This window comes from Argopecten irradians, chromosome 4, assembly GCF_041381155.1.
Source record: "Argopecten irradians isolate NY chromosome 4, Ai_NY, whole genome shotgun sequence".
Taxonomy (NCBI): Eukaryota; Metazoa; Mollusca; class Bivalvia; order Pectinida; family Pectinidae; genus Argopecten; species Argopecten irradians.
The window spans coordinates 6758323-6771417 of NC_091137.1; the positions used below are offsets into that span (position 1 = coordinate 6758323).

Genomic DNA, 13095 nt, shown 5'->3' on the forward strand with positions numbered 1-13095 from the left:
ATAAACACATGAACCTAATAGATCCAAGGCAGTTTCGAATCATATCAATAATTAGGCGGCATAAATGACCCAGAATTCGAGAGTTTTGGGAATTTTGTTTATTTCATGTCGCATTATATTAACATTAATTATCATATTGATACAAAACTCCTGAAACATCGTGACATGGTATGTTATTATTTAGGAATCTATTACAATAGACACCAGGTACCTCGTGTTTACTCACAGTTTGGTACCTGTTCAGTGATCCATACACAGTCCCCCTCATTCTATCAGGTTTTTTTCGGCGACGCCATTCTATACTTGATATACAAACTTTGGTAAGATTTGCGTTTTCATATTACAATTAAAATCAATGAATTACTGTAATATGAATCATAGTGTTTCTCTGGCTGCTTGTATTTACAAACGATGTGATTAGTACGTTAGATGAATGAGTGAATATTTTGAATATAAAGACCACCATTTATGAAGTTTATGTACGACTGCAGCCCCGCCTAGCCCCGCCCGGGGTACATGATTGTGGTAAGTGTTTCTTTGTTATCATTAATGGAAATAAATGCTGTCCAAAACGCACTGCTAGTAATCAATGGATAAGAGAAAGAAACGAAAATTGAATTTGGAAAAGGGAAATAGGAACATTACTATAAAATACTAAAAAAAAGATTGTTAACATCATCTCCCATTAATAATTCAATAATGGAATATAATCTATTTCTTAACGCTTATTTCAACGAGGTATTTGGTAACTTTGTTGTCGACCAGCTATTCATACCGGCAAGAACCTCTTTTCAACAGAATATTATATTAAATATTAAAGAAAAAATATATGAATGCCATTCCGTTTTGGAACATTGCAATCGAGGTACATGTTTTCTATTTTGGTATGCTATTTATAATTTTGTAAACAGCTATATCTGGTATTACCAAATTATACCTCAATATGTTTAATATTTAGAAATTCCTGTGTGGCAGCAACTAATATTATTGTATTAAAATAGTAGTCCTCATCCAATACACAAAAGAAAAACAGTTCAAATACATTATTGACTGTCCTCTACAATATAGCTAATCATGAGAGAGCCAGAAATGGCAGCACAGACGATGGCATAATGGAAATATAAATGGTGGATGTTGACAACCTTTTTGGACGTTTGTCTTTAATTTCTCACCACAGAAGGGCAAATAACATGGATACACTAGATCTAAACAGATTCTCATTGACAATGTTGATTTTCAAACTTTAAACAGGGTCCGGTTTCACGAACAAAATCCTTAACGTATGGAATTATCTTAACTTAAAATTCCCAGTAAAAAGAAATTACAGTTTATGGGGAAATCTAAGATGAGGAACATGTCCACTGTTTTATATCAGAAACTTATTATTTTGCCACTTTATTCGGGATAAGAAGCGTTACAATAAATCAGGAAAGAGAGCAATTTAAGCTCTAGGCATGTTTGCTGTTTCACATACATAATGATTTTTGTATCATCATATCATTGTATGTTAAATATTTGTCGAACTAAACTTAATGTGATGTTTCTAATTTATTGATTTGCTCTCACTGTTAAAAGTGGCACTTCGACATCCTTCATTCTTTATTTTTTGTAAATATCACACAAAGTACAGAAATAATATTTCAGTGTTGTTGTTTCAATCATCAGTACATATTATCATCTAATTTACCTTCTTTATCAAAGAGCTTTATTACAGATAAGTTGTCGTGTGTAACAGAACCTTTGGAGGAGGACAGTGTCAGTTTCTAGTCATCGCCATGACTATGTTGGTATTTCTGAAGGTAAGAGAGGGTTTTAATCAGATACCTACCTGATTTACATCTTCTGATCAAAGTCAAACTGTACAGTACCTACCTGTAATAATCTTCTTTACAGTAAATGTTTCCTTCTCTTGCGAAGCACGTGAGTTCTGTATCCAACCGAATTTTGCATTCACAACACTTGAGGCATTGGATGTGCCACTGTCTGTCGACCGCTAGCAGATAATGTCTGTCCAGTATCCGGATACCACATCCGGCACAAAAACTGGGTATGTCGCCATTGTTGAGGACAGGCATCGTCTGAAACGAGAAAAAACGAGATATAATATAACTGAAATGCAAAAGGCATCTCATACATCTGTGGATATGGAAAATTCGTTGCAATGATAAGATAACAAAAGAATAATATTTGATAAGCTGGCAATGAAAAGAGGGGAGTAGGGTGTTGGTAACCCTGCTTAACTTCCTGCTCATGGCTAATGTCATCCCTATGTACAATGTGTTTGAATGTCTGTTCGTTTTGGGAGACTGCGGTATGTTTACCCAATGTTGATGTAGCAAAAGCAGCAAGTTAAAGCGGACTGGAAATAAGTCTTCTGTAATTTGGAAAGGAAGGTAGCATTGCTCTTATTTAAGCACTTTTCACATTTCATTATATATGTCATTATGTCATATTTTTAATGAAATGGAAAATAAACATTTATCCTTTCCGAATGAGTACTTATCAGAAATGAAGTAAGGCGCATCCATCTATTATTCTATCTATTGATCAATTGGTTTCGTTGTGGTCATTTTTCCAACTTCATCGAGAGATTTAGAACGTGTCCCTTCAGAGCTGGGTGGGCCCCTAAGCCTCCCCACGGCGGGATCATGTATTACCATAACCTATGGGCACCAATATCATCAGCTATGTCAGTACAGCTAGTGCCACTGATCGCTATCGGACGGAGTGGCGATAGATTTAGTAGGGTCTGCGGAATGACAGCATCAATCAGCTATGACCATAGACATGGCAAGTCTCATATCCCGTCCCCCGGGTTTCTATTCGCTATTCACGTTTTAATCCTTATTTTCCCTTCCCTGGGTTCCATGTTCCGATCACACAATCCTCGATTGCCTCTCCCCTTGGTCTTCCAGCTTCCAATTGGTAACTCTTTTCATATAATGCATTGTACTTGTTCATTTGCTTGGAACTGATCCCATAGGTATTAATGTACCTAAGTAATGATATATTTCCCGTATTCGTACTATTGGGTTTCAAGTAATCTTTCGTTGGAACTACGTTCATTTGGACCTAAGGTAATTTTTCGTTTACCAAATCCGTGTTGTTGGACCCAATGTAATACATCCCGCCCTTACGGTTGGTCTAAAAGTAATGTATCGTTGATGCTGAACATGAGGTACCCCTTTAGCCTAAGGTACCCCTCCAGTGTTAGGTACATGGGTATGGTTCTCGGTCGCCATGGAAAATCTCTGGGTCTGTCTGTCGGGTCCCATCATAGAAACACGTCCATCTTCCTGCCACTCGACAAAAACTCGAGCTCCCAGTTATTTCTGTCAGTTTATCAACAACCCCGTGTAACATTAGAAACTAATTTTAGCGCAAGACTTAAGATAACATACCCTTCAATGTTTATTTTCACGAAAACTTCCGAGTTTTTTTAGTTTTACAGAAGAATTTATGAGAAGTAAAATTGAAACGCAGAAAATAACATTTTTCTCTTCAAAACGCAACTGCGGGTCAAGTAAGTGTTTCCACTGCACAGCGTTGTCAACTCCAATAACAATCACATCAAAACACACCAAAATGGTGAAAGTGTCATCATTGATATCAGAACAAATTCGAGTAATAGTCGTGTCCCTGATCGCGTGACTACATGATAAAGAGGTCTGAAGGCGGGACTGTGATAAAACTATGGCGAATTAAACTTAACGAAATTAGCCTTCTTTATTTATTTGGAATTATCGAAAAAATCATTAGACGTCGTTGAAACCATTCGACACTCATACACTTACATCACACGGCGGCCCCTCACAGGGATATTTGTCATTCTAAGAAGATCAGAGATTCCTTTACCGCTAGAGGAGACAAACGATGACAGAAATTTATGTATCAGATAAGTTTGTGTAATTATAAGAACATTTTTCTGATGCACGATTGTAACAGGAGTGGAAATGTAATTAAATAGATGTTGACTTAATGTCTCACAGAGGTGTGAATTGTTTAATAATGACCCGCTGTTGATATTTACAGTTAATAATGTATAGGGATTCTAATGTCCGGTTGGAAGGGGGTAAATTACGGAATTTATTCGATCAGGAAATTCCCTCGGTGGGTCCGGATACTCACGGGAATGGTACAATTTATCTAATTAACTAACGGCTTATTACAATTGTATATCGTTTTACTTATACAATTTCAATAATGCAAGTTAAGATTGCTGGGCGTAATATTGGTGTTATCTTTTTACCTGTCTTAACATAAATAGTACATCTTTGTAGCTTATTGATGAATAACGAGCCACACAACATATAACTATAATTGAACATTTAAAATTATGCGAACATGCATATAATTTAATTGAAGCAACACCAAACTGTTAATGTCAATAACATTAAGAACAGTTCCAAACTTTTTTTTGTTCATAATGATAAGAATATAACCGATTTATCTCCAGTGTGTAAGACACTTAGTTAATTCACAAATGAAATTATATTGGAAAACACGTTGTGTTTGAACATATCTGCCGGTAAATGTCATTTTGTATTTGTTTAATAGACTCTAATAATACCTATAACTTCATTCTGTATTCCCATTTAACGAGTATGTGGACCGAAATGTCGAGGAATAATATGACTAGAACGGAATAATTTCTCTTAAAACCCTACATACCCGGTACATAATTTAGTCCCATGGGGTTGGGCCTATAATATCATGGACCCTGCATAGATAGGATGTATGTTCCGAGAAACCTACATATACATGTACTTTCAGTCCCCTGGGTGTTGGGACTAGCTATCAAGGACCCGGAGATTTCTATATATACCGACAAACAAACTGACCACACTTTTAGGTTATCAAAACATGTTACTCCTTACATCTACCAAAAGGTTGTGGTCACTTCACACCAAACTGACCACTATATCTGTGTTTCTCAGTTTTGCCGCATGTGTTTAACTTGGACACAAAAAAGGTTAGCTCTAAATCCACATCTTAATTTTCTGTTTAAGGGTCGAATGTCCACGTCAGAAATATCGACCATTTGTCAATGTCAGGTATTAAAATTGAAATAAACTAAAAAATATCATTAGTGAATACAGTATATATAATTATATTTTGTTTGTTTTTTTGTATTATTAATGGACATCATAAACAACGTTATAGCACATATTGATATTGTAGTCCTAGTTTGGTATCGACAGTGCTACAGTGAACCGTAATTAGATTTTGTCTGTAACGATGTCCAATATCGAGTGTAAATTAGATAAAATTAGGATCTAGTCCCGACCTTAACATCAATACAAATTAACACTTTATCTAAATTATTTCCATCCGCTTAAATCATGAATACTCATCGCCGATTTCGCTTGTGTGTTAAGACCAAAGATGTGTATTAAGTGTGGACAATAGCTGTCGAATTCTCAGTAAATTATATATATTACAGTTCAGAAATTTACGAAATCTGAATGAATTTGGTGTCTTCTTTTTAAAAGAAAATTATTGGAGAAAATTCCAAAAATGAAAAGTGTTCTTCAGTTAAGGTAAATATTTACAGAAAATTTGATTTCTATTTTCATAATATACCAAAATATCTTTAAGTTAATTGTTGTTGTTTTTTTAAGTTTCTTCACTGTAGTTCCTTTGCAACTAATTTTTTTAGTTTTATTCTATTTGGCATAATTTTTAAAGAGGCTGCTACTATTTTTCTTTATCTAGATAGATTTTGCATATTCAAAAGAATTTTGTGACCGGTATGATTTAAGACACAGTATGAAATCAAAGAAAACATCTTTGCATACTAACAGTTTTTAATGTAAGGTTACCAAACAACCAATCAATGAGAGATAAATAAATACATATACTTAAGTAATAATATTTACTTAATTTTGATTTGATCTTGTCATTGTGATGAATAAAAATAGGCAATTTGTAGGAAGGTATTAAGAAATTCACTCAGTATAGTGCAATATATGAAGAATTATTATTCTGACAGAAATACTGGATATCTCATTATTTGATAATTTATAAACAAATCGTTTCTTTGTTCTAATAAGCAAAGCATTTTGCTCCTGTATGTAGGAATGTCGTTTTTAGTTTTTTTATCAAGGATAAACATTCGACATTCCATTATACTAATTAACAATAATGATAATTAATATATACTTAATGCGATTTGATTAACACTCTTATTATTAATTAGAATAATTTAATATATATCTAACGTGATAAAACACATGGACGACTGCGGTAACTAAGAGAAGGGATGATGATTACGGCGAATACTTGTCAACTGTTTCTTTTATAAATTTACTTCTGTATATCAATAGATGATGACATATTTATATAGTCTGATTGTATTTCCTTTAAAATTAGATAATGGATTGTCAGTATCAGACTGGGTTACATATAGACCATCTGAAATTTGTCATTCATTATCTTAATTGTGTTGTCGAGATAATACGCGTCTGGTGATAAGCTTTAATACATACTTACACAAGTAAACAAACTAAAAACATTACTGACACTCTTTCTCGACCTATTTATTCTTTTTCTTATTTAATTTGATATTTTCTTTATATTTATCATACATGTCATTATCATTTTCATTATCGATGTTATATATATCTAGATCTAGGCTTAGTTACTTAACCATACTTTCTTCATTTTTGTTCATAAATAAAAATATGACAATAATTTCAACAACAACAAAAAATAAAGAAGAATAATTATATTGAATAATTAGATGGCCTGGATGTAGCTGTAGTCCTCTTAGGATCCTTTCTTGTAACTTTGCCCCCACTCCAAGGGAACTGAGATCCCGAGCGGAAGTTGACTTACCCTTCTAATATGATGGTCTGAGTACTGAAGCTCCTCTCCATGATAATGCGGATTGTTGTTATGGTATTCTCCTGGGTCGGAGAGTCCAAGATTTGACTTCTCAACCATCTCTCTCCCCTCTGTCCAGACTCCTAGCTTGACCATAGACTCACAGATGTCCACAACCACACTAATAACTGTCCGAAGTTACGGCGTAAAGCATCAGATGACGCCTCTTCCAGAAGTCTGTTAATACCCCATCAGCTACTTGTTGATGGAGTCTGATACCGGATTTTTATATACTGTTACAGACACGTTATCTGACCACTGACCACTGTCCACTATAACACTTAGTCCCAATAATTGTCCGAAATTACTTCGCGAGCTTTTTGACACCTCTGTGCGAAATCCGCCACGTCGCGATCAGATCGCACTTTATGTTAGTAAATTTTAAGCACCATCCAATATACTTTCTTGTTTCATTTTATAAGCACTGTCCAATGTGACTATAAATCCCGCTAATCGTCTAAAACTACTGCGCCAGATTAGTTAACAGTTCCTCGTGACGTTTCCTGAATTTTCCCAGATGGCCAGATCGCCTACTCGGGTTGACACCAAATTTCTTGTAACACAATATGTATGTTTTTGGTATGTAAATATATCACATCAAACGCAATAACCGCATGGCTATCTTTTAAAGTGTCACCGAATGCATTAGCGCGCTATGACACTCGTTGGGTTACAATTGTGTAAATGGACACATTTCGGGCGTATTTTCCCTTTGAATAACACTGACAAGTGTAGAACAAGTTCTCGACTATTATTATATATAAAATAAAACCATGTTCGCCAGTAGATCCCACATGCCGTTTCCCGTTGTATCTAAGCCTTTTCTTTTAGCTATAGGTGAAGTTCTAACCGAGCCGAGCTTTGGATAATGAAGGGGCGGGGCGCCCGCGCCGATTGTAAATTTCAACACCAGCTAACCTCTCCACATCAATGGTGGTTCGGATTTCCTGCTCAAACGATCTCATTGGCTTAAAGCTGACAATGGAATCTATTGCCGAGCGGTGGGCGTGTCTATTTCTCTTCTCGTCCAAAGCACATGTTCTTGGAACCGACTTTCACTCAGCACTGTCAGTTTCGCCAATACCATACCTCTTGGCTTCATACGCAATCCTAGGATAAATTCCATATAAAGTACCATATATCTTTGTTCCATTATAGATAAATTGTAAATATGAGGTACAAGTGCTCGTCAAATCGAAAATAGAATATTTCATTATCGTGTTAAGATAGCAGATTGTATAAATTGTATCTCGATTGTGTTTACCAGTGAAAGATGTTTAGTACAGATTCGTCCAACATTGCACAGATTTTCAATATATTTTATTACGTACTTAGACATATCACCGACCAAACGACACACGTGCGGACATAAATAACAAATTATAAACGGTGTTGTTACATTTAATGTTTATATTTCGGATTTTTTCGGGGATTCCGTCAACATTTATATTTTATGCGCCATGATACGCCGATGTTTCAATAGCGATGTGAAACTTCTAATGAAACGGGAAACCGAGTTAATTTTGGCAATTTATAGTGTAAAGAACGTGCATGATTTGAATACATCTGTAGAGGTATATAGGAAGCTGGCAGTATACGTACACCACCTGTTTTACAGAAAGTTGCGGTAAACCTCGGAGTATCCGCTAGTTCCCGGAATCTTACACTACCGTATTTATATTTGTTCTGTGGTCCACTGTTTATACATCTCAGTGTTTATACTCCGCGATGTTGACCATTGGACTAAGGAAGCGAGTGACCAGTCGTCCACAAACATGGAAAGACCACTTGAGTACAAGGGTCAACATTAGTATACCACCTATAGACTACTTTCCACATCTTCTCGTCGCCTCCAGAATGTGGCACGAGATCTAGACTCACACTGTACATTTTCGGTCACTCCCCTCTCTGGCCTTTTTGCGTTTTCGATGATTGTCCATCTGTGTATTAATGTTGCTATTACTATATAATTAATAGGACAAAAACTTGGCATTAAACATATAACGGGAATGGTCCAAAACCTTGTTTGTCATATAAAAATAAAATATATAATATGAATAAATCAAAACAATTGTCTTGATTACAACTTAGTTATGTATATATAATTTAGACTGATTAACATGTGAAAGAACTTGTTTTACACAGAGCGAAACGCGGGAGGGGTCAAACTGTGGAAGAAAACCGGAGTCCTCAAAGAAAACTCACATCTTTACAGCTCAAATGGGGAACCGAGCTCCGACCGTATTAATGAAAGTGACTGAGCTCATTTGCTTCACCCGACCACCCACCATTGCCCGTTGTTGACAGCATAAAATTTACAAAAAGTATTTGTTACAGTTACAGCTATACTGTAAAGTATCTCACATTCTCTTCTCGGACTGTGCGTGACATTACGATAGGTCACGTAAGGTTACGGCGAGAGAAGCACTCGACAACAATCGGCATTGATCGTAAACCGCCAACATTTCAAGTCCGTTCGGGTGGTCTCTTATTTTTCTTTGAATATTTGAAGCTTTAAAAGCAAACACTACAGTTTTGAGTGGAAAGACAGATTTTTAACACAAAACCTGATCTAAGACGAAAATCAAACCTGTGACGCAAGCCGTATTTTGTATTCCGTCTCCGACTCGCTTTTGTACACTATGATTATTTTAGACAGGTGAGTTCTTACACTGTCAAACACGGCCCTGTAAAGGTGAGCGATGTTTTCCGAGTAAATATTGGATCAACACCCTTTTATTGAACTAAGATTGATATCATTGAAAATCGGAATGATCCAAAGTGAGAAAGATTGATTGGTGAAGCTATCACTTTACAGTTTAGGACTACCGAACGAGGTTCATATCACCTTTACTTCTCGGTATTGTTTTCTTCGCACACAATATATTGAATTTTTAACGGTATTCATTAGTTTCGAGATTGTGTGAAATCCAAAATATGTCATAGTCACAACTTTACATGTCTATTTCAAGTCAATGTGCAGATATCTGTCATAACGTCACTGTGACCTCAGACTAAAGATTAAAGGACAAAATCATGTTTTTTATTAATTATTTGTTGAAGCAATAATTCTAAAGATCTATACTGACAGTAAGTGTGAATCTTCCTTAGATGATATGCAAAAATAAGGGAAATCAGTCTTAAAGTCATAATTACGTTACCTTAAAACCTCAAAAGGTGTACGCCAAGGAGATGCCATTTATCCTCTGTAGTTTTATGTTTCCAAGGTGTTTTTCCTCTGTTAAAAGTCCAAAATGGCAACCAGGGCTCAATTTGGTCTCCAATTTTGATAAAAATTGGTACATATGTTACAGGTTTTAGGAATGTCCAATAGCATAAAGCAACATATTTTCAAAAAATTAGATTGCATTTGAAACAAAATAAAAGGCACTGCTTTGTCGCAAGTTAGATGGTGCCAGCAAAGCAATTGCCACGATATCTTAAAAGATTTTTATGATGATAAAGATGATGATGATAATTTATGATGATGATGATGATGATGATGATGATGATGAGGATGATGATGAATAATCTTATAAAAGCTGAAACTTCACATCAAGTAATGGTAAAATTACAGAAGAATACCCACACTATGGACTCTGTAAAGTCTGATTTTATTGATTTACTCAACTTTGTATCAGCAGTTATGATCACTAAAACGACGACTTCTCCTCTTGTGCGTTGTATCTATGATATTAGTTTAGTGATAATGTATTACTTATGGGAGGCTTCAGTATTTTCGTGTCGTGTCTCCTTGTGATAGCGGGTTTCGTGTCGTGTCTCCTTGTGATAGCGGGTTTCTTGACAACTTTATAGTGTTATCTCGCTGACGTCTCCCCACTCCGTCACATAATAATACATTGTCCCTGATCGGCCGTTTAAAAGTACGGGTCATCTGTCCGACCCTGTGTGTCACAGGGACTTGTAACGTAGGTTGTAAGAAAGTCTGCTGTGTATACATGTGTACTATATACTATATAAAAGGACAAGGGAACCAACGGCTCGCTTGGAAGAGGTACACCTGCCTCTACAAAAGTCGCCCGTATTCCGTCAAACATTGATAAATATGTACATATTTAATACCAATATATTCTTAAATAAATTTTCGACATGGAAAACACAACTTCAAACACGAAATAATATATTAACATACCTTTATTTCACTATGAACGTGGAAAATGCAGTCAGATATCACCGATGTCGTTTTGCCTGTCCAGTAAAATCTAGGTCAAAAGCACTCATATTCCCTTGTAACAAATTTTGTATGCATTCATTTCACTTTCTGGTGATATTTTCCCATTGCAAATACAAATAGGCTATCTCTGATAACTCTTTCATTAATCCAATCTAACAGCTAAGCGAGGAATCACACTTTTTTTTATCCAGCACGCGACTCTTGTTCGTATAATCCGCCATATTGTAATTGATGATGGGTAACTTTTTGGTGTACTCGCCCTTACCCGATACTACACTGAAATTCTGTACTCAGACTCTGTATAAATTAAGTTTCACGGTTTAGGTTCTTAGAAGAACCTTAATTTGAGATGCACATATCATTAATTGAAGAATCTAACTTAAATGGAGACTCTAATGTTGTACTTGACCGTTACCACATTGATATTGTAGCGTTTAGTGTACAGACACCGGGTATATGGTGTTTCCAGTCCGGGTCCGGGTATGGGGTACACAATATCCACACAAACGTGTTTAACCTAGATTTCAGTGGACAGGCAAAACGACATCGGTGATATCTGACTGCATTTTCCACGTTCATAGTGAAATAAAGGTATGTTAATATATTATTTCGTGTTTGAAGTTGTGTTTTCCATGTCGAAAATTTATTTAAGAATATATTGGTATTAAATATGTACATATTTATCAATGTTTGACGGAATACAGGCGACTTTTGTAGAGGCAGGTGTACCTCTTCCATTTATATAGTATATAGTACACATGTATACACGGCAGACTTTCTCACAACCTACGTTACAAGTCCCTGTGCTGTGTGTGTCCATCAGAAGCCCCAGTGTCCTCCCTCATTAAAACCACATTTCCATCCATACCAACAAGAGTGTTTGGTAAAGGTTTCAAAACTAGTTTGTTTCGCTATTTATGTAAAATAGATAAATCTTTAATTATTTAAAGCAATTTTGTTCCATATCGTCAACTGGCGGTCTCTTTCCACAGTTAGACAGCCACAGACTGACTACAGGTGGTTTTATACCTACATTCTCCCATTGTTTGTCGCAAACGACATTGGCTCAGTGGCATAATCGCCTTACCAGTGTCCCTGACTGGTCATAGGAGAAGGACGACCTCCTACAGGTCTCCGGACAATGGCTGGTCAGTTGGCATGTTTCATGTGTGACCATTCTGGGATTGTTCACCTGAAAAGTAACACGACGTACAAGTACGGACGGTAACAGAAGATAGGGTCTGAGTAGCGCTCAGTCAGGGGTTCTATTGTTGTATTCATTGTTCTTCTAGTCGTACTGTTTACATCGAGAACGTCACAGGGGCATGAGGAGAAGTAACAGTTTGTAATGGTATCGACGTCACAGGAGCAAGAGGAGAAATAACAGTATGTCATGGTGTCGATGTCACAGGGGCATGAGGAGAAATAACAGTATGTCATGGTGTCGACGTCACAGGGGCATGAGGAGAATTAACAGTATGTCATGGTGTCGACGTCACAGAGGCACGAAGACAAGTAACAGTATATCATGGTGTCGACGTCACAGGGGCACGAAGACAAGTAACAGTATGTCATGGTGTCTACGTCACAGAGGCACGAAGACAATTAACAGTATGTCATGGTGTCGACGTCAAAGGGGCACGAGGAGAAATATCAGTATGTCATGGTGTCGACATCACAGGGGCATGAGGAGAAATAACAGTATGTCATGGTGTCTACGTCACAGAGGCACGAAGACAAGTAACAGTATGTCATGGTGTCGACATCATAGGGGCATGAGAAGAAATAACAGTATGTCATGGTGTCGACGTCACATGGGCACGAGGAGAAATAACAGTATGTCACGGTGTCGATGTCACAGGGGCATGAGGAGAAATAACAGTATGTCTTGGTGTCGACGTCACAGGGGCACGAGGAGAAATAACAGTATGTCATGATGTCGACATCACAAGGACATGAGGAGAAATAACAATATGTCATGGTGTCGACGTCAGAGGGGCACGAAGACAAGTAAC

General features: G+C 36.6%; 1 protein-coding gene across 2 annotated transcripts in view; it reads right to left on the bottom strand.

The window, feature by feature from the left end:
• LOC138320461 (LIM/homeobox protein Lhx9-like) overlaps nucleotides 1–7768 on the bottom strand; it is a 46247-nt gene extending 38479 nt beyond the window's left edge. Inside the window, exons 1-2 of one of the 2 annotated variants that reach the window (XM_069263424.1) lie at nucleotides 6838–7768; nucleotides 1873–2078 (exon numbers count right to left, since the gene is read on the bottom strand). In XM_069263424.1, coding sequence (XP_069119525.1) covers nucleotides 1873–2078; nucleotides 6838–6981 — 350 coding nt within the window. In that variant the 5' untranslated portion in view covers nucleotides 6982–7768. The remainder of the gene's footprint in view (nucleotides 1–1872; nucleotides 2079–6837) is intronic. The other variant, XM_069263423.1, reaches the window with a different exon arrangement.
• Nucleotides 7769–13095: the final 5327 nt, after the last annotated feature.